General features: G+C 56.2%; 2 protein-coding genes across 4 annotated transcripts; one reads left to right on the forward strand and one right to left on the reverse strand.

The window, feature by feature from the left end:
• Positions 1-4,157: 4,157 nt before the first annotated feature.
• cdc23 (CDC23 (cell division cycle 23, yeast, homolog)) lies at positions 4,158-14,119 on the forward strand. Of its 2 annotated transcripts, none has more exons than XM_069196048.1 (16): positions 4,158-4,324; positions 4,818-4,890; positions 5,387-5,524; positions 7,025-7,067; positions 7,171-7,276; positions 7,944-8,076; positions 8,510-8,687; positions 8,954-9,051; positions 9,243-9,324; positions 9,462-9,615; positions 10,691-10,810; positions 10,891-10,966; positions 11,804-11,865; positions 12,185-12,263; positions 12,477-12,596; positions 13,002-14,119. In XM_069196048.1, exons 1-16 carry the CDS (start codon positions 4,218-4,220, stop codon positions 13,167-13,169), a joined length of 1,737 nt encoding a protein of 578 aa, XP_069052149.1. In that variant the 5' UTR covers positions 4,158-4,217; the 3' UTR covers positions 13,170-14,119. The 2 variants fall into 2 exon arrangements, with proteins under 2 accessions (XP_069052149.1, XP_069052150.1); XM_069196049.1 differs by having other exon boundaries at positions 4,267-4,355.
• Positions 14,120-14,423: 304 nt separating this feature from the next.
• kif20a (kinesin family member 20A) lies at positions 14,424-27,396 on the reverse strand. Of its 2 annotated transcripts, none has more exons than XM_069196050.1 (19): positions 27,229-27,396; positions 24,557-24,723; positions 23,039-23,128; positions 22,814-22,933; positions 22,255-22,393; positions 21,998-22,173; positions 21,463-21,568; positions 20,817-21,023; positions 20,115-20,226; positions 19,825-19,899; positions 19,516-19,659; positions 18,727-18,895; positions 18,335-18,505; positions 18,124-18,263; positions 17,541-17,643; positions 17,176-17,365; positions 16,999-17,090; positions 16,289-16,426; positions 14,424-15,876 (listed from the first exon to the last, which is right to left on the reverse strand). In XM_069196050.1, the coding sequence occupies exons 2-19, from the start codon at positions 24,713-24,715 to the stop codon at positions 15,547-15,549; spliced, it is 2,661 nt and encodes an 886-aa protein (XP_069052151.1). In that variant the 5' UTR covers positions 24,716-24,723; positions 27,229-27,396; the 3' UTR covers positions 14,424-15,546. The 2 variants fall into 2 exon arrangements, with proteins under 2 accessions (XP_069052151.1, XP_069052152.1); XM_069196051.1 differs by lacking the exon at positions 27,229-27,396 and adding an exon at positions 26,925-27,206.
• Between the last annotated feature and the right edge of the window lie 77 nt (positions 27,397-27,473).

The following is a 27,473-nucleotide window of genomic DNA, read 5'->3' on the forward strand; positions in this document are numbered from 1 at the left end:
AGGGGTACAGAGAGAGGGGAGATACAGAGAGAGAGTGGGCTACAGTGAGAGAGGGGTACAGAGAGAGGGGAGATACAGAGAGAGAGTGGGCTACAGTGAGAGAGGGGTACAGAGAGAGGGGAGATACAGAGAGAGAGTGGGGTACAGTGAGAGAGGGGTACAGAGAGAGGGGAGATACAGAGAGAGAGTGGGCTACAGTGAGAGAGGGGTACAGAGAGAGGGGAGATACAGAGAGAGAGTGGGGTACGGTGAGAGAGGGGTACAGAGAGAGGGGAGATACAGAGAGAGAGTGGGCTACAGTGAGAGAGGGGTACAGAGAGAGGGGAGATACAGAGAGAGAGTGGGGTACGGTGAGAGAGGGGTACAGAGAGAGGGGAGATACAGAGAGAGAGTGGGGTACGGTGAGAGAGGGGTACAGAGAGAGGGGAGATACAGAGAGAGAGTGGGGTACGGTGAGAGAGGGGTACAGAGAGAGGGGAGATACAGAGAGAGAGTGGGGTACGGTGACAGAGGGGTACAGAGAGAGGGGAGATACAAATGGAGACTGGGGCTACAGTGAGAGGCGGTACAGAGAGAGGGGAGATACAGAGAGAGAGTGGGGTACCGTGAGAGAGGGGTACAGAGAGAGGGGAGATACAGAGAGAGAGTGGGCTACAGTGCGAGAGGGGTAGAGTGAGAGAGGGGTACAGAGAGAGAGAGGGAGTATACAGAAAGGGAGGGGGAGAAACGGGAAATGAGAGGGCAGAGACACAAAGACTTTTTCTTCTGAGATGTACTGTAAATCCTTTTTACTAAAAACTTCAGAAGAGCAATAAAACTCTTACCTCATCCCTCGGAAACATCAGTCTTCAGAGTGTAGTGAGGGAAGACAGAGAGAGAGGAGATGGGAGGACTGAGAGTGAAGAGAGAAGCTCTGTGACTTTAAATTGGACTTTATTAAGACAGAAAAAAGATGAAAACAGAGAGGAAAGAGAGACACAGGCTAACCAGTGACCACAGCCTGGCCATAGAAACTGGACACAGACAGACCTGACTGTCCAGAGAGGACAGGCTCAGTGACCACAGCCTGGCCATAGGAACTGGACACAGACAGACCTGACTGTCCAGAGAGGACAGGCTCAGTGACCACAGCCTGGCCATAGAAACTGGACACAGACAGACCTGACTGTCCAGAGAGGACAGACTCAGTGACCACAGCCTGGACATAGAAACTGGACACAGACAGACCTGACTGTCCAGAGAGGACAGGCTCAGTGACCACAGCCTGGACATAGAAACTGGACACAGACAGACCTGACTGTCCAGAGAGGACAGGCTCAGTGACCACAGCCTGGCCATAGAAACTGGACACAGACAGACCTGACTGTCCAGGGAGGACAGGCTGTACTCTTAATTCCAGCATGGAGAAGCAGAGACAGAGATGCACTTTCTGCTGCACTGTGAGAAATACTCTGGGATCAGACAAAAATTCTTCCCTAAAATAACAAATCTAATCCCAGAATTCCCACACCTGACAGAACCAGAACAGGTCCCAATCCTACTGGGAGAGGAAACTCAATAGAGCTGCAGCCCAGTGTGTGATCTCCTGTCACTGCCTGATGAACAGAGAGAGAGAGTCTCTGTCATAATATGTTTTATGTGGGACATGTATAATATTAGTTTGTTTTGCTGTAAGTGTGGTGTTCATTATATCTGCCCTGGCAACACTATAACTCTTGAATTTCTGGAGGGGGATTGAGAGAGGCAGAGAGGATGAGAGAGAGGGAGAGAGATATCTGGGCTCCAGGTGGGTTCAGTGCAGGGTCAGGCAGCTGTGTTGTCTTTAGGGAGCGGAGAGGAGCTGGGGCACGCTGAACCAGCAGACAGACTGCCAGCGACCCTGCTAGGCCCCAGGAGTGACACATCTCGGGTTCTTTCTCCTCTTCCTGTGTGCTTTCACTCGGCTTGAAATAAAACTGTTGGCTCAGCTGCATTTACACAGCTCCACATCTCAGGGGCTGAAGAGATTAAGTTCCTTCATCCCCTCGTTGGTTGTTCAGCAAGAGCCACGACTCCACTGAACTGCGTTAAAAGCGTCTCAACCACCGCTGTATGCGCTATTATTGTGCATCTGATAAATAAACCTTGATTGATTGATTGAGTCACATGATGCAGCCCAGGGGCAGCCTGGTGCTGCATTAGTTACCATTACTGCCTTACAGCGCTGGGTGCTGTCTGTGTGGAGTTTGTGTGTTTGTGTGGCTTTCCTCTGGGTGCTCTGGTTTAATTGCACAGTCCAAATGGAAACTGGTAAGGTACTGGCTTCTGGGAAAACTGGCCCAGGTGTGTGTATGTCTGCCCAGTGTTGGACCGGTGTCCTGTGCAGGGTGTATCCTGCCTTGTGCCTGGTGCCTTTCAGGATAGGCTCCAGCTTCCCCATGATCCTGGATTTGGTATTTGGAAACTTAATGGATGGATGGACTCAGACCAATTGCATACCTGTGTGAATTGCTGTACATACTCTTTTGAATGGACACAGAAGAGTTTTTGAAAACCGCAGCATCAATCTGTCGGTCTGCCCAGTGGTAGAACTCGCATTCTGCACACAAACGGCATGTCCAGGACACCTCCCCCTGCCTTGCAAACGACAACACTGACTTTTACATCTTTTCCCAAACGCTTCAGGAAAAGTATCAGAACCACTACAGATCCCATGAGTGGGCAGTTCATGGAAATTCTATGGAGTTCAGTTAACCCCTGAAAGTGAATACACGGACGTTAAGCGGAGCAACCGGAGCTAAATCCTTCTCATGCCTGAAGTGTGGTAAACAGCGCCCCCTGCTGCCTGACTTATGTATGTTCCTCGAGAATCCTCACCCGCAGGGAGCTGGAGGAAATTGGAGGCCAGCTGATCACAGGGCTGGGGCTTTGCACAGCTCCCCTTTACTGTTTAACAGGGGAACAGCCCCACGGTGTCTAACACACACGCGCAATTGAGCCAACAGACCCTTTGGCAACGCTGGCTTCCAGGGTGCCAGAGTGTGTTTGAGAAAGGTGGGGGGAGCCAGGGGCCCCCCTGTGGAGCCCCTGCAGGGGCCGCAGAGGACATGAGGGCGGGTCAGGAGAGCCGGGAGGGAAGAGGATGTCAGCTCTGTCACAGAGCAGTGCGTCCAATGTACAACACCAGCGCAGCACAGTCAGCTCAAAGCCACGCCGAAGAGGGACGAGGACCGAGACCGGACTGGCCGGGTTTCATACTGAAGAGGTACGAGGACTGAGAGCTCTTAAAACCAGTCAGTGGAGCTCTGGTAAAGACAGGATACTGCTCATAAGAGTAGGATCTTTGGGGGCTCACCAAGCTGTGTTCAGATACTGGGAGAAATCAGCATCTTAAACCCATCCACAGGCAGGGGTCTGATCTTGGACAAACAATACAGACCACTGGGTCTTACAGTGGTCACAACCCAAGCTATGGTTAAATACAGTGCGAATGGATGGATTTTGCTTGGTGATATTAATCTCTCTAGGGAATAGGCGGATCCTGTTCAAGCAACATGATAACGATAGACGTCAGTGTTGCTGAATGAGAGCCTCAGATCAGTTGTTTCAAACTTTACTCAGAGGGTGGTGGGAGTGTGGAACAAGCTGCCCAGTAAAATTGACAAAGATGATACCCAGGCTTCTAAGAAACAGCTGGATGAGACCCTCAGACTCAGATTTAAAACTGAGTCCAGGAGGTAGTTCTTCACACAGAAGCTGTCTGAAACAAGCTGCCCAGCCATGTCATCGAGGACAAATCTATATCGTATCTATAAGCCGTTATCTATATAGCAGCGCCCAAATGAGTGGACTGGGTCCTCGTTTTCTGATGGTCTTATTAGCACTCCAATTTTTAATTCAAACAGCTTTATTGGCATGACCAATGAATTAGAGTGTAGCTAAAGCAAATACAATTAACAAAACATCGAGCATTATTAAGAGACAGGCTCGCTGTTCCTCAGGCTGTACCAGGAGTTCACTTTCTAGGCTGCCAGTGCAACCGAGTTCCTCCCCCCCTCTGATTCTGATCTGATTCCGGCGGGTGTACAGTACTCCTTCACCAACATGGCGGCACGCTGACTTCACTTGTCGTTGCTGCGTGGTGATTGGACACTCCCCGACGAGGGAAGGCCTATCGCAGTCTGCGTTGCTGGGACGTGGCGGGCTCGCGGGTAGTGGAACGGTGTGTTTATGGAAAGATGGAGACGCTGAGCTGCGATTTCAACGATTTAGTGAAGATAAAGAAGGACCTGATCGCCGTGGTCGCCCTGTGCCGGGAGAGAGGGCTGGCGCACAGCGTGAAATGGTGAAAGCGGTTCGGCCGGGGTGTCTGTGAGGTGACGGAGGGGCTCCGGCACTGGTCGTTATTGCGGGATTTTATGATCTTATTTCCACGTTCTTTTCGTGAGCGCAGCTATAGCCAAGGAAAGTGTCAGTTTGTTCTGTGAGGTTGTGTGGAGGCAGAGGTGGGCTTGTGTCGCATCCTGTTGCTGTTTGCATAAACTGTTCTTATTTGCAGTGGGAAGTCGAGGCTGCATCTTGTTGCCTCTTAGCAGAGCTCATGCAGTTAACTCATTCTCTTCTCGTTTCTGTTCCTTAAGAGCATGAATCAGTGTTCTGTTTTGCTATTTGCCTTGCTGCTTTCTCTTCGTGGTCCGTCACTCAGGTGTTCTCAAGCAAAGACTTGGGAGACAGTTACTGACCAGCAGCGACCACTGGAATCTGTTCCTTCGTCTTCTCCTCCTGTCTGTCTTCCGGCCCCTGACACTGCTCTGTCTGTCTGTCTCGGTGGGTTTCAGGGCGTCGGAGCTGGCCTTTGCCCTGAGCCCCCTCCCCATGAGTGAGCTGCCCCCAGCACCCCCCTTCACAGAGGTAGGTCTCTGTGTGCGTCTCTTTCTGTGTCTGTCTGACTGACAGTGTGTGTGTGCGTCTCTCTGTGTCTCTCTGTCTGACAGTGTGTGTGTGTGTGTGTCTCTCTGTCTGACAGTGTGTGTGCGTCTCTCTCTGTGTCTCTGTCTGACAGTGTGTGTGTGCGTCTCTCTCTGTGTCTCTCTGTCTGACAGTGTGTGTGTGCGTCTCTCTCTGTGTCTCTCTGTCTGACAGTGTGTGTGTGCGCCTCTCTCTGTGTCTCTCTGTCTGACAGTGTGTGTGTGCGTCTCTCTCTGTGTCTCTCTGTCTGACAGTGTGTGTGTGCGCCTCTCTCTGTGTCTCTCTGTCTGACAGTGTGTGTGTGCGCCTCTCTCTGTGTCTCTCTGTCTGACAGTGTGTGTGTGCGCGTCTCTCTCTGTGACGCGTCCCCTGCAGTCGTGCTCTCTGTCCGTGGCCCCGGGTCCCTGGTTTCATCAGCATCGCTGTCTCCTCTCTGCAGGAGGACGCCCAGGATCTGGACACCTACGCCCTGGCCAAGTCCTACTTCGACCTGAAGGAGTATGACCGCGCCGCCTACTTCCTGCGCGGCTGCCGCAGCCAGAAGGCCTACTTCCTGTACATGTACTCCCGCTACCTGGTGAGGCGGGGCGCCCTCCTTCTGGCTTCTGCCCTTATCGCGGGATTGAGACTGGGACTGAGCCCTGGGGCTGAAGGACAGGAGACGGAGCAGCTCCTGGCTGTGTTTATCCTGTGCCCTGGGGCTGATAGACGGGAGCAGGGATAGGAGACGGAGCAGCTCCTGGCTGTGTGTTTATCCTGTGTCCAGGGGCTGAAGGACAGGAGACAGAGCAGCTCCTGGCTGTGTGTTTATCCTGTGTCCAGGGGCTGAAGGACAGGAGACAGAGCAGCTCCTGGCTGTGTGTTTATCCTGTGTCCAGGGGCTGAAGGACAGGAGACAGAGCAGCTCCTGGCTGTGTGTTTATCCTGTGTCCAGGGGCTGAAGGACAGGAGACGGAGCAGTTCCTGGCTGTGTGTTTATCCTGTGTCCAGGGGCTGAAGGACAGGAGACGGAGCAGTTCCTGGCTGTGTGTTTATCCTGTGTCCAGGGGCTGAAGGACAGGAGACGGAGCAGTTCCTGGCTGTGTGTTTATCCTGTGCCCTGGGGCTGATAGACGGGAGCAGGGATAGGAGACGGAGCAGCTCCTGGCTGTGTGTTTATCCTGTGTCCAGGGGCTGAAGGACAGGAGACGGAGCAGTTCCTGGCTGTGTGTTTATCCTGTGCCCTGGGGCTGATAGACTGGAGCAGGGATAGGAGACGGAGCAGCTCCTGGCTGTGTGTTTATCCTGTGTCCAGGGGCTGAAGGACAGGAGACGGAGCAGCTCCTGGCTGTGTGTTTATCCTGTGCCCTGGGGCTGATAGACGGGAGCAGGGACAGGAGAAGGAGCAGCTCCTGGCTGTGTGTTTATCCTGTGCCCTGGGCTGATAGACGGGAGCAGGGACAGGAGACGGAGCAGCTCCTGGCTGTGTGCTTATCCTGTGGCCTGGGGCTGATAGATAGGAGCAGGGACAGGGGACAGAGCAGCTCCTGGCTGTGTGCTTATCCTGTGGCCTGGGGCTGATAGATAGGAGCAGGGACAGGGGACAGAGCAGCTCCTGGCTGTGTGTTTATTCTGCACCTAGGGACTGATAGATGGGAGCAGGGACAGGAGACGGAGCAGCTCCTGGCTGTGTGTTTATCCTGTGCCCTGGGGCTGATAGACGGGAGCAGGGACAGGAGACGGAGCAGCTCTCGGCTGTGTGTTTATTCTGCAGCTGGGGGCTGATAGATGGGAGCAGGGACAGGAGCTGTGCGTGCCGCAGGCAGTAGAATCTCAGGCACAGTTGGGCAATCAGGAAGTCTCCGATGCAGCTGCCCCCCTGCTGCAGTTTCTGAGCTCTCCCAGTGCTGGGTGTCCATTCCTGTGGCCTGTATCCGTAGGGAGAAGCCGCTGGGAATGCGGCACCTGCGCAGAGCCCCTCTCTCGTAGGCGCAGACAGGCGGCGCTGTCCTCACTGCTCCCACGGGCAGGGGGAAGCCAGCCTCTCGGGGGCTGTGAGGGAGGGCGCTGAGTCCAGCTGTCTCTCCTTTCTCCGCAGTCCGGGGAGAAGAAGAAGGACGACGAGACCGTGGACAGTCTGGGTGAGGGGACCCGCCGCCGTGCCTCTCGCTGCTGTGTCCAGCTTGGCTGCGGGGTGGCCCCCGGCTCAAGGCTGCGTGTGCGTGTGTGTGCTGTGATTCGCAGGGCCGCTGGAGAAGGGTCAGGTGCGGAACGAGGTCCTCAGGGAGCTGAGAGTGGAGCTGAGCAAGAAACACAGAGCAGGAGAGCTGGACGGGTTCACTCTGTACCTGTGAGTGACACTGTACTACTGTCATACTGTGCACCAGTGACACTGTAGCTCAGAGAAGCAGCAGGAGAGCTGGACGGGTTCACTCTGTACCTGTGAGTAACACTGTACTACTGTAATACTGTGCACCAGTGACACTGTAGCTCAGAGAAGCAGCAGGAGAGCTGGACGGGTTCACTCTGTACCTGTGAGTAACACTGTACTACTGTAATACTGTGCACCAGTGACACTGTAGCTCAGAGAAGCAGCAGGAGAGCTGGACGGGTTCACTCTGTACCTGTGAGTAACACTGTACTACTGTAATACTGTGCACCAGTGACACTGTAGCTCAGAGAAGCAGCAGGAGAGCTGGACGGGTTCACTCTGTACCTGTGAGTAACACTGTACTACTGTAATACTGTGCACCAGTGACACTGTAGCTCAGAGAAGCAGCAGGAGAGCTGGACGGGTTCACTCTGTACCTGTGAGTAACACTGTACTACTGTAATACTGTGCACCAGTGACACTGTAGCTCAGAGAAGCAGCAGGAGAGCTGGACGGGTTCACACTACTACGCTGTCCTGCTGTAATACTGTAGAGCAGGTACTGTGTACACATTGATTCCCTGTGATCCCTTATTCTCTGTGCACAGGGATTACAGGGTCATGTTGACTACTGTCCCTCTCTGCAGGTATGGGGTGGTTCTGCGGAAGCTGGATCTGCTGAAGGAGGCTGTGGAGGTGTTTGTGGAGGCGACTCACTGTCTCCCTCTGCACTGGGGCGCCTGGCTGGAGCTGTGCAACCTCGTCACCAGCATAGAGATGGTACATTACTGGAGCACACTCGGGACTGCAGTGCACACCCTGGCGCAGTCCTGCAGCACCCTCGGACTGCAGTGCACACCCTGGCGCAGTCCTGCAGCACACTCGGGACTGTAGTAATAGTAGTGGTGCACTCTGATACAGTAGTTATATGTAGTGATCTACTCTGATACAGTAGTCATGTGGTAGTGATGCACTCTTGATATAGTAGTCATGTGGTAGTGATGCACTCTTGATATAGTAGTCATGTGGTAGTGGTGCACTCTAATACAGTGGGTATATTGTAGTGGTGCACTCTTGATATAATAGTCATGTGGTAGTGGTCCACTAATACAGTAGGTATATTTTGTGATCTACTCTAATACAGTAGTCATGTGGTAGTGCTGCACACTGAAACAGCAGCCATGTAATGCATACCCCCTGGTTCCCTCTGCAGCTGAAGACCCTCTCTCTCCCAGACTGCTGGATCAAGGACTTCTTCCTGGCCCACATGTACACAGAGCTGCAGATGATCACAGAGGCCCTGCAGAAATACCAGAGCCTGATTGACATCGGCTTCTCCAAGAGCACCTACATCATCTCCCAGATCGCTGTTGCCTACCACAACATCCGTGGTAAGGACTGTGAGCGCTTTCCCTCTCCCTCGCTCCGCCTCTCTCCTCTTCTCACTCCCTGATAGGTAATCTGTTCATCTGTGTGAGCCTCTGTCTGTCTGTCTCCTCTCCCACATACCGACCAGGCTCTGTCTGTGTTTAATGTCTAGTTCATCTGTGTGAGCCCCTGTGTGTCTGTCTCCTCTCCCACATACTGACCAGGCTCTGTCTGTGTTTAATGTCTAGTTCATCTGTGTGAGCCCCTGTCTGTCTGTCTCCTCTCCCAGATATTGACCAGGCGCTGTCTGTGTTCAATGAGCTGAGAGAGCAGGACCCCTATCGCATCGAGAACATGGACACCTTCTCCAACCTGCTGTATGTCAGGGTGAGGCTCCTTAGCGTTCAGCTTTATTTTTCCTTACAGCCTCATCAGACTTAACACTAGACTCTACTGTCTGCAGCATGAAAGACCAGAATGTGCCTCTCCTTGCCCTGGTGTTGTTGTCGTTACTGTTATTAATTGCTTTCACTGTCAGGGTTGGAACCTTCTGATCCTTCTCTTTTACCTTTTGCCAGAGTATGAAACCAGAGCTGAGCTATCTGGCTCACAACCTGTGTGAGATCGACAAGTACCGTGTGGAGACCTGCTGTGTCATCGGTGAGTGTGCTCCAGAGAACACCCAGGGCTGGTCTGGACAGGTGTGAGGGAGAGAGGGCAAGGTTCACTCTAGCCCTGCACACGGGTCTAGGTGGTGGGATTCATTGAGGGTCCTGACAGTGCTCTCTTGCTCTCAGGTAACTACTACAGTCTGCGCTCACAGCATGAGAAGGCTGCGCTGTACTTCCAGAGAGCACTGAAGTTGAACCCACGCTGCTTGGGTGCCTGGACACTCATGGGCCATGAGTACATGGAGATGAAGAACACGTCTGCAGCCATACAGGCCTACAGGTAATACACACCTGGAGTCCAGGTAATACACTACAGCACACCTCTAATACAGGTAATACACACCTGGCGTACAGATAATACACTATAGCACACCTCTAATACAGGTAATACACACCTGGCGTACAGATAATACCGAACAGCACAACTCTAATACAGGTAATGTACAGATAATACTGTACAGCACACCTCTAATACAGGTAATACACACCTGCAGTACAGGTAATACTGTACAGCACACCTCTAATACAGGTAATGTACAGATAATACTGTACAGCACACCTCTAATACAGGTAATGTACAGATAATACTGTACAGCACACCTCTAATACAGGTAATACACACCTGGCGTACAGATAATACTGTACAGCACACCTCTAATACAGGTAATACACACCTGGCGTACAGATAATACTGAACAGCACACCTCTAATACAGGTAATACACACCTGGCGTACAGATAATACTGTACAGAACACCTCTAATAGAGGTAATACGCACCCGGCGTACAGGTAATACTGTACAGCACACCTCTAATACAGGTAATACACACCTGCAGTACAGGTAATACTGTACAGCACACCTCTAATACAGGTAAGACACACCTGCAGTACAGGTAATACTGTACAGCACAACTCTAATACAGGTAAGACACACCTGCAGTACAGGTAATACTGTACAGCACATCTATAAAACGGACCCACATATCACACATGTTACCTAACAGATAGAACTCTGCACATCTGTGTGGAGTCTGAATGTTCTTCCCATGGTCCCTTGGCTTTCCTCCAGGTGCTCCCTCAGTCTGAAGGCACGCTTGTAGGTTAATTGGCTTCTTGAAAAATGAGCCCTGGTGTGAGAGTGCACGGGTCTGTGTCTGCGTGTGCCCTGCGATGGACTGGCGTCCCATCCAGGGTGTTCCCAGGCTTGCTCCCGTTGCCTGCTGGGATAGGCTCCAGCTACCCTGCGACCCGGTGCTGCATGAGGCGATGAGAAGAGGGGTGGTGGGTGGGTAGCTCCCCTGTTCTGAGGGCGACGCCAGTGCGCACCTGTAACACAGACGTGTTGATTTTTGCAGGCATGCGATCGAGGTGAACAAGAGGGATTACCGGGCCTGGTACGGGCTGGGACAGACCTACGAGATCCTCAAGATGCCCTTCTACTGCCTGTACTACTACCGCCGAGCGCACCAGCTGAGGTCAGTCCGCGCGCCCGTGTGGGCCGGCCGCCCCGCGCCCTGTAACCCCCGCGTCCTGTCACAGTGCGTCTGTCCCGCAGGCCCAACGACTCGCGCATGCTGGTGGCGCTGGGGGAGTGCTACGAGAAGCTGGCGCAGCACGTGGAGGCCAAGAAGGTACTGGGCCGTGTGTTCGACCAGGCGGTGGCGCTGTTCTGGGGTTTAAGGGCAGGAGCGCCGCTCTCTCCAGAGTCAGTGGGACAGCCCTGGGGAGGTCTGTGAGGTCTGTGTCCCAGTGGCATGATGGGGTGTGCAGGTTTCAGTCTGTGTTTACAGGCAGGAGCGCCTCTCGCTCCAGAGTCAGTGGGACAGCCCTGGGGAGGCCTGTGAGGTCTGTGTCCCAGTGGCATGATGGGGTGTGCAGGTTTCAGTCTGTGTTTACAGGCAGGAGCGCCTCTCGCTCCAGAGTCAGTGGGACAGCCCTGGGGAGGCCTGTGAGGTCTGTGTCCCAGTGGCATGATGGGGTGTACAGGTTTCAGACTGTTTACAGGCAGGAGCGCTGCTCTCTCCAGAGTCAGTGGGACAGCCCTGGGGAGGCCTGTGAGGTCTGTGTCCCAGTGGCATGATGGGGTGTGCAGGTTTCAGACTGTGTTTACAGGCAGGAGCGCCTCTCGCTCCAGAGTCAGTGGGACAGCCCTGAGGAGGTCTGTGTCCCAGTGGCATGATGGGGTGTGCAGGTTTCAGACTGTGTTTACAGGCAGGAGCGCTCTCTCCAGAGTCAGTGGGACAGCCCTGGGGAGGTCTGTGAGGTCCGTGTCCCAGTGGCATGATGGGGTGTGCAGGTTTCAGACTGTTTACAGGCAGGAGCGCCTCTCGCTCCAGAGTCAGTGGGACAGCCCTGGGGAGGTCCGTGTCCCAGTGGCACGATGGGGTGTCCAGGTTTCAGACTGTGGCTGCAGTCTGGAGCTCATTGCTAGCGGTGGTGGTGACGTGTTTCTGTGCTCTGTGTGCCAGTGTTACTGGAGGGCGCATTCGGTGGGAGATGTGGAGAGGATGGCCCTGCTCAAGCTGGCTAAGTGAGTACCTGTCCGTCACGCCCGTCTCCGCCCGTGTCTCCTTGTCGTAGTCTTCGCCTGCACCCTTGTCTCTCTGTCTTCCTGAGCTTTCATTCTGCGTGGTACAGTACATGAGGGGTGTGTCTACTGCACATGTGTGTCAGAGACAAGGGGTTTGTTCCACTGAGCACAGTGTTGCAGTACAGTGTACACTACAGCTGTAGTACAGTGCGGTGTGGTGTGTGCTTGGTACAATGTGCAGTGTGTGTGGTACGATGTGCAGTTCAGTGTGTGCGTGTGGTACGATGTGCAGTGTGCGCTACATTGTGGCTTTTTTCAGGCTTCATGAGCAGCTGAACGAGTCTGACCAGGCAGCTCAGTGCTACGTCATTTACATCCAGGATATCTTCTCCTGTGGGGTGAGTCTGCGCTGCCTATTTCCTGCACAACTGCACATGCTGCATGGTAGGGCATTTGTGCACAGCTGTACAACTGCGCAACCCTACTGAACTAATACACGCCTACTGTACAGTGTAAGCACACAAAGCAATGCACATGTTCATTAGATGATCAGATCACAATTGCTGTGAGGACAATGTCCTAACGTGTCACTCCGTATCTCCACTCCGTAGGAGCAGCTGGAGCATGTGGAGCTGAGCACGGCGTTCAGGTATCTGGGCCAGTACTACTTCAAGAACAAGCGCTACGACGAGGCCTCTCTCTGTGCCCAGCGCTGTTGCGACTACAATGACGTGAGTCAGCCTGCGACCCGTGTCCTTCCCAGCATTCCTCAAGAGTCGCGCGCAGTGTCCAGTCCATGGGGACTGTGTCAGCAGAATGGACTTAATGGGCATCATCCATGTCCATATTGTAATGACCTGCATCTTCCTAGTCTGAAATCTCACATTGCAGCCAGTGTGTCATGATGCCGTGTGATAAATATTCACACTGCGGCCGGTGTGTGGCGGTGCTGTGTGCTAAATATTTTATACCGCGGCCAGTGTGTCGTGGTGCAGTGTGGTAAATATTGCCTGTTTTGGCAGTAGCTGTGATATTTAAGTAGTTGTTGGCTTCTGGCTGGCTGCTGCTCAGATTAAACTAACGCCCCTTGTCATGTGAGTGCGTGTAATTAACAGCCGTGATGTCGTCTTCCCCAGGCCCGGGAGGATGGGAAGGCACTCCTGCGCCAGATCTCTCAGGTCAGAGGTCAGGGCGAGGCCGCGTCCTCTGACCTCCCTCTGCCATTTGTCTTCGGGCCGCTGTCCAACAACAACACCCCTGTTCGAAGAGTGTCTCCCCTTAACCTATCCTCCGTCACCCCCTGATGGCACGCCGGTATCCTCCGCCTCTCCCCCACTCCCCCCCCCAGCGGTGCCCCCTGGGGTGCCTGTGATGAGCCAGGCTGTGCCCTTGGTGTGCTTAGGCCCCCTCTTTCCTCCTCATGTGTTTTCTGCTGTTGTGCTGGTCCTCTGTGGGGGCAGCAGCCAGGCCTACCTGAACAGCCCCCCGTCCTCCCAATAAAGCCCCTCTGGACAGCTGTGGCGCTGGGGGCCGGCGCTTTCACTGGCTTCTCCCAGCTTTTACCAAGAAGAGTGCAGCCACTCACAACTGCAACAGCCTGGTGTGCTTCTGTCCCTGAACTCCTGATCCTCTGAGGCACTCCTTCCTTCAGGCCAGGATCAGAACACAGCCCAGATCTCCCACCTGCGGCCAGGACTCAAACAGCCCAGATCTTCCGACTGCTGCCAGACCTAGAACACAGCCCAGATCTCCAGACTGCTGCCGGGCCTAGAACACAGCCCAGATCTCCCACCTGCGGCCAGGACTCAAACAGCCCAGATCTTCCGGCTGCTGCCGGGCCTAGAACACAGCCCAGATCTCCAGACTGCGGTTGGGCCTCGAACACAGCCCAGATTTTCGACTGCGGCCTGGATCAGAACACAGACTCGGAGTGGGGCGGATCTATTTAGGACTTGTAACCTGGGGCTGGAGCCCCTCTGTGCCCATCGACTGCCTACTCTTATTGGTGTAGTGAGGGCTGAATGTTCTGTAATTAAACAACCACCGGGCTCCAGCTCACTTCTGTAATTAAGGAGTAGCTGGAGAAAAGACTTGTAATGGGCAGGAGTCCGGGGGCCAAGCTTGACTGCTCCCAATTTAGTCTGTCCTTGTTCTCACACAGCAGTGCCAATTAACCAGGTAAAGTCATGGGGTCTTCCCATAATCACAGTTCAGTTGTGGACATTAAAAAATATATATTAAGTGGTTTTCTGAATTTCAGGATGTCTGTTTTTTTTTTCTTCTAATATTAACTTTACACCCAAGAGGCACTGGTTGGGGAAACGGGAGATCATGACAGAGATAAAAAAGCACCAGCGCTTACTGAGCTGATGTTCAGTGCAGGCTCTGAGATACCAACCCCTGGTGCGGGGTGAGCACCAGTCCCAGCTGCCAGGAGAATCGGCATGGCTGGGGTGCTGCTGCTCTCCCCGTGCACGAGAATGTGAGTATAAGACACACCCTCCTGCTCACAGGGTGAACGGGGTGTCACACTGAGTAACAAAGGCACAACATCAGGGTGAGGGTTTGCACTCTCATTGTTTTATTGGCAGTTAGAATATTGCACAACGCCGTGAACATGCATAGGAGAACAGACCACAGCTGGTGCTGCCTCACCCAGCAGGCGAACCAGACACTGGTGTAGACACGTCACACACACACACACGTATACAGAACAGCACAATACTGGTGCAAAGCATTCACAGACACTGCAGCAACACCAGCCCTCCACCTCCTTAACTCGGGTATGCTAGGCTGCACCAGAACTCTGGACCCACAGAGAAAACAACCTTTAACTCGGGTATCATTCAAGCTGGTCCGCATTAATATCTTGCCTTCGGTTTGGACACTGATCAATGGTGTCAGATCTCACCCATGTGGAGACCACCATGCTGGGATACACAGGGCCCAGGTTCACAGACGCAAGCACTAGCTGGTCACCCTGGTGATGTGCTGGGGTCAGCCGGATCTGTCCATTAGTGTTCAGAATCTGCCCAGTCCCCTTCTCGACAGCAAACCCACATGACTCCCCACCATCCCACAGCTGGAGGGACAAGCATGCCTGCAGAGGGCCACAGTATTAAAAAAAAATACATAAAAAACACCAATAAAAAGAGGAGCAGGTACATAAAAACTCCCATAAAAATAAAGCTACAAATGTGATATGAAAGTGTATAAAAGATACTGTCTTACTAAATTGCAAAGGCTGTGCTCTGTGTAACGAGACCTGCCCACAGAGCTGAATTGTCCAGTCCCTAGCTTGCACACCCCACTGCAGTGCTGTGGTGTTGGAGACTGCTCATTTCTGTGCCAGGTTGTATGCTGGCACAGTGCACTCTGGCACAGCTCTGGAGAAGAATCCTGGCTGGTTTCCTCTCCAAATACAAGCAGGGATCTTCGGGGGTCCCTGGCCGAAGACGCTCGGTGATCACCAGGCACCTGCGTCTGGGTTAATTAAGCACAGCGAGAGCTGCCTGGCGAGGAAGGGAAGCCAGAGGAGCCGAAACACAAGCCCCTGCATGCAGGAGGGAACCTGTGGGGCCGGCAGGCACTCGGGCCTCATGGGAGCAGAGAGGTTTGGACTGGCGGGACTGGTAGAAGAAGGGATCAGAACCAGAACTGGGAGGCGGCCAGCCCGGGCCGTCACAGCTTAAAACGGTACTTGCTGGGGGTGGCCAGGGTGGGCGTCTGCTGGCGCGAGCGCAGGATGCAGCTGTAGGGCGTGCTGGGGGTTTGGGGTGTGGGGGTGTTGCGCTTGTGGAACAGGCCGTGCAGCAGGGGCCGCTTCTGGGGGCGCACGTTCTCCAGGTCTGCCACCCCACACCCCCTCCTCTTGCAGGAGCTCGCAGTACCGGAGGCAGCCAGAGGGGGGTAGTGTCCACTGCGCTGGAGCTCTGCCAGGCTCTCGGCTTTCCTCTTGAGGTCCATCTTGACCAGGAGCATGTTGTTCTGCAGGTCCGCCAGCGTCTGATCCTGCAAAGAGAGATGGGGGACAGCAGGTCAGTATGGCACCCAGTACAACACAGTAGAACAGTGTATAGTGGAGAAACACACTCCAGTACAGGACAGTGTCTAGTCCAGTGTGAGAGAGAGAGACACTCCAGTACAGGACAGTAGGACAGTGTCTAGTCCAGTGTGAGAGAGAGAGACACTCCAGTATGGGACAGTAGGACAGTGTCTAGTCCAGTGTGAGAGAGAGAGAGAGAGAGAGAGAGAGAGAGAGAGAGAGAGAGAGAGAGAGAGAGAGAGAGAGAGAGAGACACTCCAGTATGGGACAGTAGGACAGTGTCTAGTCCTGTGTGAGAGAGAGAGAGAGAGAGAGAGAGAGACACTCCAGTATGGGACAGTAGGACAGTGTCTAGTCCAGCCAGGTCAGGGACAGTACCTGTTTGGCCAAGATGCTGTCGCAGGCCTCCAGTGCGAGTCTCAGCTTCTCTCCAGCCGTGTTGTGGCAGCAGGCTCTCTCTGCGGACTGCAGTCCTGTCCCCAGCGTGGACAGCTCCTGGCGCAGCAGCCGGACATTCTGCAAGCACAGCACAGCCCACACCTCTCACACAGCTGCCGGACACTGCGGTCAGCACAGCACAGCCCACACCTGTCACACCACTGCCGGACACTGCGGTCAGTACAGCACAGTCCACACCTGTCACACCACTGCCGGACACTGCGGTCAGCACACCACTGCCGGACACTGCGGTCAGTACAGCACAGTCCACACCTGTCACACCACTGCCGGACACTGCGGTCAGTACAGCACAGCCCACAACTCTCACACCGCTGCCGGACACTGCGGTCAGCACGGCACAGCCCACACCTGTCACACCGCTGCGGTCAGCACTGCACAGTCCACACCGCTGCCGGACACTGCGGTCAGCACAGCCCAGCCCACACCTGTCACACCGCTGCCGGACACTGCGGTCAGCACAGCCCAGCCCACACCTGTCACACCGCTGCCGGACACTGCGGTCAGCACAGCCCAGCCCACACCTGTCACACCGCTGTGGTCAGCACAGCCCAGCCCACACCTGTCACACCGCTGCCGGACACTGCAGTCAGCACCACACAGCCCACACCCATCACTCACCCATCACTCACCCTCTGGCTCTCCTCCAGCTTCCTGTCCACCCTGGAGGTCAGCGTGGTCTCGGTGGGGGCCAGCCGGACCAGGTCGTGGTACTGCTGCAGCTCTGGGGAGAGAGGGCACACCCGTGGGTCAGTCACCCCGGCGGCCAGGCCGCGGCTCCGAGCCCCCCCGCCGGCTCCCCCCCTCACCCTTCGTCTTCTGCTCCAGCTCGGCCCGGCTCTGCTCCAGCTCGGCCTGCAGGCGGCGCTGCTCCGGCCCCTGGGAGGCCAGGCGCCGGGAGCGCCGCAGCGCCAGGGGGGGCGGGCTGGGGGCCGGGGGCTCCTTCCTCTCCGCCTCCTGCAGGGCTGCGGAGATCTCCTCGATCTGCTCGTCCCGCTCCTGAGAGAGAGAGAGAGGGGGTCTCAGCTGTGCTCCGCTTTCTTCACCGGTCGTCATTCTTTAGACTCCACTGCACCCCCAATCCGGAGAGGGGCCCCCACCGCACCCCCCAATCCGGAGAGCACCAGGTCTCCCACCACACCCCCAGGCTGGAACCCGGGCTCGGAGAGCTCACCTGGATCTCCCGGCTGTAGTATCTCGTCAGGGACTCCTGCAGGTTCTGGATCTTGTCCTCGTACTGCTCCTCCAGCAGCTCGCGCTCGCTCTGCAGCGTCTCGCTGTGCGGACAGGGGAGCGTCAGAGTCTCCCCCACTCTCCCTCTCTCCCTGTACCCAAAGTCCTCCTCTCTCCTCCCTCTCTCTCTCCCTGTACCCAAAGTCCTCCTCTCTCCTCCCTCTCTCTCTCCCTGTACCCAAAGTCCTCCTCTCTCCTCCCTCTCTCTCTCCCTCTACCCGAAGTCCTCCTCTCTCCCTCTACCTGAAGTCCTCCTCTCTCCGCCCCCCCTCTCCCCCCTCCCTCAAATCCTCCCTCTCTCCCTGTACCCAAAGTCCTCCTCTCTCTCTCCCTGTACCCAAAGTCCTCCTCTCTCTCTCCCTCTCTCCCTGTACCCAAAGTCCTCCTCTCTCCTCCCTCTCCCTCTACCTGAAGTCCTCCTCTCCCCCCCTCCCTCAAATCCTCCCTCTCTCCCTCTACCTGAAGTTCTGCTCTCTCCTCCCTCTCTCTCTCCCTGTACCCGAAGTCCTCCCCTCTCCCGGTACCTGAAGTCCTCCTCCCTGCGGTTCAGGAGCTCCATCATCTCGGACACCACCTGCTCCCGGATGTTGGCCTCCAGCGCAGCCCTCTCTCTCCTCTCGCCCAGCAGCGTCTGCTTCAGCACCTCCACCGCGCGCAGCAGCGCCTGCAGCCCAGGGACAGAGCGTCAGGGAGGGCCTGCGGATACGCGCCAGCACAGGCGAGGCGGACACTGACCTTCGTGTCGAACATAGCGATCTCCTCCTCCTCCTCCTCCTCCTCCTCGCTCTCCTCTTCCGTCGCCCCGCCCTCCTCCTCGCACTTGCTCTCATTGATCTTCATCCCGTGCTCCCTCAGCAGCGACTGGATGTAGGCCACTCTGGTCCTGGTGGGGGGGGCGTGGACAAGCTGGAGGAGAGAAACAAGGTATGTCACACCGCCCCCTGCTGGGCGAGTGGGGAACTACACCGGACCAAAATGAAAAGTCTGACCACGTCTCGGTTTAGCGGTGCATTGTGGGAAAGAAGGGAGGATGGGAAGGAGCTCATACAAGACGGAAGATGGACGGCCAGACACAAGAGGGACAGACGAGGGAGAGGGGCTTGAGAGAGGCAGAGGGCGAGCCCCACCTGCGTCGCGATGGCGGAGAACTTCAGCGCCTGCAGCGTCTCGTCGTAGGTGGAGGTGCAGGGGTTGATGTTGACGATCATGCAGGAGCGCCCGCGGCCGCAGAAGAAGGACTGGAAGACGCGGGTCAGCTTGCTGTCCCGGAACGGGACCACCTTCGGAGGCTTTGACCTGCAGCAGGCAGAGGCACAGGAGAGAGTCAGCCATCAGCCACACGGGGAGAGACAGAGAGACAGAAAGAGCACACAGGGGCACAGGAGAGAGACAACTGAGCTCAACAAAGAGCCCTGTGAGCCAGCTGGTTCTGAAGCTCACTGGCCCGAGCCACACCGACACCAGCCAGCCTCAGGACAGCACTGCTAGAGCACCACAACTCAACCACATCACAGCACAGGTCAACCAGCAATCTCTCACACACTGGGACGGACACACACACGCAAACTGGAATGCTACAGAACCCTAAATAGACAATACACACTAGCCGAATGTCTAACCAAGATAAATAACAGCAAACAGAAACAGAACCCTCAGGCTCAGTGACCACAGCCTGGCTATAGAAACTGGACACAGGCAGACCTGACTGTCCAGAGAGGACAGGCTCAGTGACCACAGCCTGGCCATAGAAACTGGACACAGACAGACCTGACTGTCCAGAGAGGACAGTAGATTTTTTTATGCCAATTGTATTTGTTTTGCTTTGGCAACACTGATTGTGCTCATCAGTCATGCCAATAAAGCACCTTGGATTGAACTGAATAGAGAGGAGGAGGAGGGACAGGAGAGAGGGGTACCTGTGGGCCTGGTTGTGCCGCAGGGCGGCGATGCAGCGCCCCAGCGTGTGCAGGGAGGTGTTGATGTTGTTGGCCTCCTTCATCCTCTCCCCACAGCGCTGCTCCTTACAGCGCTCCGACCCCGCCAGGTCACACAGGGACAGCCTGGGGACAGAGCGGGACAGGTCAGGGTGGGGTGGGAGTGTGGGACAGATCAGGGCAGGACAGGTCAGGTCAGGGCAGCAGTGTGGGACAGGGCAGGGCGTGACAGGGCGGGCTGGCAGAGTGCGGCGACACCGGCCGCGATCGCAAGAGAGGAGCGACACTCACTCGCTGATCCGCGCTCCCTGTCCGTCCGGGGCGTCCGGGTTGATGTGCAGGATCCGGATAGAGAAGATGCTGTGACTGCAGAGGGACAGACAGTCAGTGAGAGAGGCCAGGTGCTGCGCAGTCTAAAACTCCCCCCCGCCGAACACTGGACTAGATCGGGCCGGCTCCCCTACTCCCCTCCCCCACACCGGACCAGACCGGGCCGAGCTGAGCCCACTCCCCCCGGACTGGACCGGACCGAGCAGCCTCTTTCTCCCCCTCCCCCACGAGACCGGGCCGGGCCCCAGTACCTGCGGCTGGAGGCCTGGTTCAGGTGGGTGCTGGCGAAGCTCTGGTTCCTGCGGCCGACCTGCAGCACGCGCCACGCCTCCTCCGCGCTGCGCACGTTCACCCAGGTCAGGTCTGAGACACACGGACAGAGAGCCAATCAGAGCGCCGGCACGGTGACCATCCACCAATCAGGAGCAGCCTCCCATCTGCCACGCTGGCACCACATACAGTCAACACAGACACACAGCCTGGCCACTCTGGGCATCGAAAAACACAAAGACCTCAAAAGGCAGCAGGCCATTCAGCCCATCTAGCAGTTTATCGACAAATCGTAGCTTCATTTCAGCCAGGCTCTTCCTGGAACTCAGTGGTTAGGCCTCAACAGCTGTTCCAGACACCCGCAGCTCTCTGGGTACAGAGGCTCTTCCTCCTCTCCGTCCTAAACAGACTCCCTCTACTTTTCCAGCAGTGGCTCTTCAGCAGAGCCCCGATCCCTTGCCCTCCACCTTCTGCGCTCCTCTCGCAAGCTGCCTCTTTACGAAACGCCACCTCTTCCTTCGCCCTGCCCCCCCAAACTGTACATCCACCCTCACCCCCGGAACTGCGGCACCCTCAGACTGACGCAGGGAGGGCCTTTCCTGCCCCCACCAGGACCAGCTTGCTGCCTGCCCCCCCCCCCCCCCCCAGATCCCAGCTGTCAGTGCTGCTCAGCGCCCCCGCACCCTTGACGTAGGGGTTCCCGTGGCGGTCGTCGCACAGCCTCAGGGTGGCCCTCTTGCGGAGCTGGCCGGGCGGCGTGTTGAGCAGGTCGTACAGGAACTCGTTGTAGATCTCGAAGAAGGAGACCCAGATGGAGTAGCGCACGCCCTCGGCACCGGCGCTGCTGTCCAGGGACAGGCCGTCGAAGTCCAGACAGACGCTGTCCGGCTCTGGAGAGAGGACAGAGTCAGTAAGTGCGGAAAGGGCCATCTGACATGAGGAGCTGCAGCCTGCAGAATTAAGGGTGGTGCTGTTTCCCTAGTGGGCTAGAAGACACTGAGAAGGTGGGTATCGGTCTGCTCTGGTCAGTGCTGGGAAGGTGGGGGAGACCTCAGAGGAGCACCAGGTCAGTCAGTGGAACAGTAGGTGGCGCTCTTTGCCCAGTTTGAGCACTGGGGACATTGAGCTGCAAGAGACTTGTACAAGAATCAGAATGACACAAGCTCCCACTACCGGCTCCCAAACTAAGAGGCACGTCTAAACGAGGGTGCCCATATCCCCCTAACCTGGGCCCTAGGTGCCTTCAGGAGGGGGGTCCCCTCACAGAAAATGGGGGTGAGGTCTTTTACCGAGGGGACACAGTGCGTCACTAGGGCTGCCCTCACTCACCGTCCAGCCGGGTGGCACTGCAGCTGTTGGCAGAGAGGCTAGCGATGCCGCTGTCGTAACTGGTCACCCCTCGAACGCGGGACCGCTGGGGTGTCTGGCATTCATCCTAGGAGGGAAGAGACAGTGTAAGGCCCTGGCTCGCTCGTGGTATCCACACCCAGGACAGCTGTGAGCACGCCGTGGCAACGGCTCACACCCCATCGTGCCAGTGGGCAGCAAAGCCCACACCCCAGAAACCACATGATCCCCGATAGCTCCGCCCATACCCCCCACTTGTTCCACCCAGAACCCCACCCCAGCCACCCACATGCCGCACCCAGAACCCCACCCCTGCCACCCACATGCCACACCCCAGAAACCATGTGACCCCGCCCATAGCTCCACCCATACCCCCACTTGTCCCACCCAGAACCCCACCCCTACAACCCACCTGTGCCACCCGTGTCACGCCTAGAGCCCTGACCCGGTAACCCACTGCCCCACCCCTACTACCCACCTGCCCCCTCCTACTCCCCCTGCGCCCCACCCCCCTCACCTCCTGCAGCAGGGCCGCGCGCCTCAGCTCCTCGATCCGCACCTCGGCGCTGTCCAGCCAGCGCACCTGCTGGCACAGGACCGGCTTCAGGTCCAGGGAGGGGTACAGCCGGCCCTGCAGGCTGCCGAACACGGTCGCCAGGGAGCGGGGCAGCAGCCCGCCGTCGCTGCCCACACCTGGGGGAGGGAGAGAGGCCGTTACCGCCGGGGACCCCGCAGGTCCACCCCCCCCCCCAGGCGCCCCGCCGGGCCACTCACCCTGGACGGTGTAGGTCTTGCCGGAGTTGGTGACCCCGTAGGTGTAGACCAGCCAGCTCTCGCCCCTCAGCACGTCCCTCACCGTCTCCCTCATCGTGCGCTCGAAGAACTCCTTCTGGCTCGTGTCGGGACGGCAGATCTGCACCGTGCAGAGCAGGAGGCCGTCACTGCCCGCCCCTGTCCCTCTGCTCCCCACCCCCAGCGTCCCTGCGCCTCACCTGCCTGAAGGTGAACCTGTGCACGGCCCGCCCCTGCCCCTCTCCCCCCCCCCATGCCCAGCGTCCCTGCGCCTCACCTGTGTGAAGGTGAACCTGTGCACGGCCTGGCCCTGCCCCCCCCACGCCCAGCGTCCCTGCGCCTCACCTGTGTGAAGGTGAACCTGTGCACGGCCTGGCCCTGCCCCCCCCACGCCCAGCGTCCCTGCGCCTCACCTGTGTGAAGGTGAACCTGTGCACGGCCTGGCCCTGCGCCCCCCACGCCCAGCGTCCCCGCGCCTCACCTGCGTGAAGGTGAACCTGTGCACGGCCTGCCCCCCCCCCCCGGCGTCCCTGCGCCTCACCTGTGTGAAGGTGAACCTGTGCACGGCCTGGCCCACGCCCCGCTCCGTGTTCCTCATGGCGGCGGAGTCCTGGGGGGCCCGCAGGAGCAGGGTGTCCTCGCCCTCCACGCTGACGCAGCACTGGGGAGGGGAAGAGGGTTCGCTCCCGTTTCACACACACACACACAGAGAGAGCAGAAACCCCAGAACCCTGAGCCCCGAACCCCCGGCCGGCCGGCGGCTGACCTGGTCTTCCCCTCGCTCCTGCTCCGCTTCTGTCAGCGGCCGGATCCGCAGGAACACCTTCACCTTCTCCACGCCGGCCTCCGCGCTCAGCTGGGGACCAGGAAGAGGACCCGGTGTTAATACGCACCTCTGTGTGTGTGTGTGTGTGTGTGTGTGTGTGTGTGTGTGTGTGTGTGTGTGTTAATTTAGTCGATGGAAATCTAGACGAAAAAGTTCCCTGACAACCTGTTTTTTGGTTTTAGTTAACGAAGTTGAGAGGCTCATGACAATAGCCCGCAATGACGATGACTAAATCGCTTTGCATTTTTGAGTGCAATTGACCAAAACTCATAACAGCAACGAAGTTCGTCCGTTTGCACTTTTACTTTCCGTCTGGCACATGGCTGGCTAACACTGGTGTCAGGATTAGAGAGAGGGAGAGAAAGAGCGCGTGAGATGAGGAGCTGGGAGCATGCCCAGGAGCAAGAGAGTGGGGGGAGAGTGTGTGTGCGTGCCGCAAGCATGCCGGAGAGAGTGCACGCACAGTAGAGCGAGTGCAGGTGAGAGGGGAAAGCAAAACCGCATACACCACGAGTGTGCGAGAGAGCGCACGAGAGCAGGAGAGCGTGCCCAGGAGCAAGAGAGAGGGAGAGTTCACACGAGAGCAGGAGAGCGTGCTGTGAGTGTGCGAGAGAGCACGCCCAGGTGCAAGAGAGAGGGAGAGTTCACACGAGAGCGTGCTGTGAGTGTGCGAGAGAGCACGCCCAGGTGCAAGAGAGAAGGAGAGCTCACACGAGAGCAGGAGAGCGTGCTGTGAGTGTGCGAGAGAGCAGGCCCAGGAGGAAGAGAGAGGGAGAGCTCACACGAGAGCAGGAGAGCGTGCTGTGAGTGTGCGAGAGAGCACGCCCAGGAGCAAGAGAGAGGGAGAGTTCACACAAGAGCAGGAGAGCATGCTGTGAGTGTGCGAGAGAGCACGCCCAGGAGCAAGAGAGAGGGAGAGTTCACATGAGAGCAGGAGAGCGTGCTGTGAGTGTGCGAGAGAGCACGCCCAGGAGCAAGAGAGAGGGAGAGTTCACACGAGAGCAGGAGAGCGTGCTGTGAGTGTGCGAGAGAGCAGGCCCAGGTGCAAGAGAGAGGGAGAGCTCACACGAGAGCAGGAGCGTGCTGTGAGTGTGCGAGAGAGCACGCCCAGGAGCAAGAGAGAGGGAGAGTTCACACGAGAGCAGGAGCGTGCTGTGAGTGTGCGAGAGAGCACGCCCAGGAGCAAGAGAGAGGGAGAGTTCACACGAGAGCAGGAGAGTGTGCTGTGAGTGTGCGAGAGAGCACGCCCAGGAGCAAGAGAGAGGGAGAGTTCACACGAGAGCAAGAGAGCGTGATGCGGGTGTGCGAGAGAGTGAGAGTTCACACTAGAGCAAGAGAGCGTGATGTGAGTGTGCGAGAGAGGGAGAGTTCACACGAGAGCAGGAGAGCTTGCACACGCTGCGAGGGGTTTGATATCCCAGCACGGCTCCGCCTGCGCTGCCCCGTCGCCTGTCTCACCGGCGTGGGGGCGTCCGCTCCAGGGGAGATGACTGACAGCTCGGCGAGGCGATGACCCCCTCTCTGCCCGCCGCCGGTCTCGGCCGCCGTCGACTCGAACACCGCAGCCTCCTCCTCGTCCGACAGCAGGCCGCGCGGTGAGGCCCCATACGTCGCCATGACAACCACTGCGAAAGCAGCAGACAGCCTCAGGTTAGAGGGGTGACACCCCACCATCTCCCAGACCCACTACACCTGCAGCCACTGCCCACTGAAGGGACGCACACCCACACCCACTCACACCCCCCTCGGTCCCTGAGCCCCCTACACCTGCAGCCACTGCCCACTGAACCGACACACACCCACACCCACTCACACCCCCCTCGGTCCCTGAGCCCCCTACACCTGCAGCCACTGCCCACTGAACGGACACACACTGGTCCATATACCCACAAACAGCAGGGAGACTGAAGCTTTTTTCAAATAAATGAAAATCAGCAGTATAACAACAGAGCAGACAGCCAGTGATGATTTTACAATAAAGCTAATCACTCCAGGCTTTACAGTGCTGTCAGTCACACTCCCAGTGCACAGCAGTACAAGTCTCACGCTAACAAGTTTCGCTCCAACAAATAGGAATAATAGCAAAGCATCAGTCCAGAAAAATAGCTCTAAACCACTGGCTCAAACTCCGAGCTTCTATTGTTTACTGGGTCCTGTTTGTGTTCTAGCAGTAGCACATAAGGAGGCGAGAGACCCGATTCTCCGTAGGCAATTAGCAGAACTCTTCCAAATAGTCGCTCAGGCACAGAAAGGGCAAAAAACGGAGGCAAGTCAATCTGATCTACGCTTCAGATCAATGTTAACACCTACTACAACTACACCAGACAATCGTCTCTGCGAGACTCTCAGAAAAGGTGGGTCTTGTTCAGCCGGGCAGAGCTACAACAGTAACAGACAGCATCCAGCATGGGATACATGGGGTCTCGGTAGAGGCATAATCCCACTGCTGGCAGCAGGTATTCATGGATGTGTTGGGATTGGGAACTGGTCAATGGGCAGGACACTCAGGATGGCGGATGTAATCAGTGGAGCACCACAGGGATCTGTACCGAGAACCCTGCTCTTCAGAACTCACAAGTATTTGCCCAGTCCCGAATGCTGTCTAAATCTTAAGAATCCTCCGAGTTCTCGAGTTTAATTCCTTGTTGTTACAGTCCGTCTATCAGCTTTTCAAAACCTTAGGAAAACTCCCGTGTCCAATTTAGGTTAATTAGGTTAATGAATGGACTACAGAGGGCGCAAGGCCCTGCAGGGGCCAAGTTAGAGGCTTGGGACAGTGTCACAGGGGTCAGGTGCAGGTAGGTGGTTAGAGAAGTCTGGAAGGAGCCAGCAGCCTGCAGGGCACAGGGCTGCCTCACTGAACACAGACCAGCTTCAGAGCTGCCTCCCTCTCTCTCAGCAGTGGAGGTAAATTCCACATGGGGCCAGTCCACTAAATTCCACAGGTAACTGCTAATCCCAGCGAGAGAGCTGGACAAGGGGGAAAAACAGAAACTCCAAGGGGACAAGCTCGTCCCACAAGGCTCTCCCACACCCCCTCTACACAAAGAGAGCCGTAGAACAAGCTGCCCAGCCAGTCAGGACAGGAGGCACGTCTGTACACAAAGAGTGGTGGGAGTGTGGTACAAGCTGTCCCGCTACGTTGTGGAAGCCGATACCCTGTTTTTTTTTTTTTACAAGAAACAGCTGATCACTGATCCCGGGATCAATTAGCTACTATCGATCAAAGCGGTCAGACGGGCCCTCCTCTCGCTTGTTAGCCCTGGTTCAGATCAAGTCTTAGAGCGCGGTGTGGAGTGAAAAACCGCATCGGACCCGGGACTCTCCGGGTCCAGGAATTAACAGCAGTGTTGGTATTGCGGTGCTGCAGTTTGTTCCTAATTTGCAAGCCTGTGCGTGAAGCTCACTTTCACGAGGATAAACAAGTCAGGCGAGCACGCCCCCCCACCCACCCCCGGAGAAAGGAAACCCGCACAGATACAGGGATAGTCTGTGGAGAACCCGGCCGTTTCAAACCAGTTCCGCGGGTGGACAACCCACTCAGACCGCGCACGACCCTCTCTCTGCGGACCAGCAGGCTGGGGCAATTTCAATGCCGAGAAGCGAAGAACATGCACACGGGGGGTCAGGCGCACGCGTCCTTTTAAAAAGGGTTTTTGCCCGCCTCGCAGTCTGATACTCTCGATTTTATTCTCTAACCTCTTCAATACAGGGCTTTCTTTTGTCAGTTCACAAAAGTCATGCAATAAAAACTGTAAGAACACAATATACCATCAAATTTAGAAATAAGAGGAACACTGGGGTGTTTATAGCAACTGTATCTTACCAGGTCGGAAGTCTGTTTACGGTAGAAAGAGCGCACGCAGTCGGGGGGTCCACAGATTAATTTACACGACCACACTGTCCGCAGTGATTTTAAGGTTTCGCTCTCTTGGTCTTTTTTTTTATTTACTGAAGTTTATTGGCGTGACCGACGAATTACTGTTGTAATACTTCATACAGTAACAGCAATCGGGTGTAGGACATTTATGTCTTCGAGCGGTGTGTCCTCAATCTGAAAATTACCCACATTCACTATCGAGAGAAAACACGCAACCTCATTTAGTTCAAAGACAAAACAAAACACTAACCTTCTTTAAATACAAACGCAGGTTTTTCCGTAAAGTTCTGACGTCTTCTGACTGAGTGTCCTCTCTAGAAGTTTAAATAGAGGCACATTAAAAGTCCTATAAACCCTTTCCTCTGTCGACTAAACTTAAATTAACAACCGCGCTGAACTAAGAACTCTGGGACCAGCGTTCAGCCCCTCAGCAAACCGATTCAAACGTCGCGCCCCGGAGGGACAGCCAATCACCTTCCGAGTGCCGCCCGCAGC

This window comes from Lepisosteus oculatus, chromosome 11, assembly GCF_040954835.1.
Source record: "Lepisosteus oculatus isolate fLepOcu1 chromosome 11, fLepOcu1.hap2, whole genome shotgun sequence".
Lineage (NCBI taxonomy): Eukaryota > Metazoa > Chordata > Actinopteri > Semionotiformes > Lepisosteidae > Lepisosteus > Lepisosteus oculatus.

Excerpts from the sequence above, each read along its gene's own strand:
- cdc23 (XM_069196048.1), top strand. The coding sequence starts at position 4,218 with ATGGAGACGCTGAGCTGCGATTTCAACGATTTAGTGAAGATAAAGAAG. Across the intron at positions 4,891-5,386 it reads CAGCACCCCCCTTCACAGAG|GAGGACGCCCAGGATCTGGA; the intron begins GTAGGTCTCTGT and ends TCCTCTCTGCAG. Across the intron at positions 10,811-10,890 it reads CGCCGAGCGCACCAGCTGAG|GCCCAACGACTCGCGCATGC; the intron begins GTCAGTCCGCGC and ends TCTGTCCCGCAG.
- kif20a (XM_069196050.1), bottom strand. The coding sequence starts at position 24,715 with ATGGCGACGTATGGGGCCTCACCGCGCGGCCTGCTGTCGGACGAGGAG. Across the intron at positions 19,900-20,114 it reads AACCAGGCCTCCAGCCGCAG|TCACAGCATCTTCTCTATCC; the intron begins GTACTGGGGCCC and ends GTCCCTCTGCAG. Across the intron at positions 17,644-18,123 it reads CGCAGGGAGGAGGACTTCAG|CGAGACGCTGCAGAGCGAGC; the intron begins GTACCGGGAGAG and ends CTGTCCGCACAG.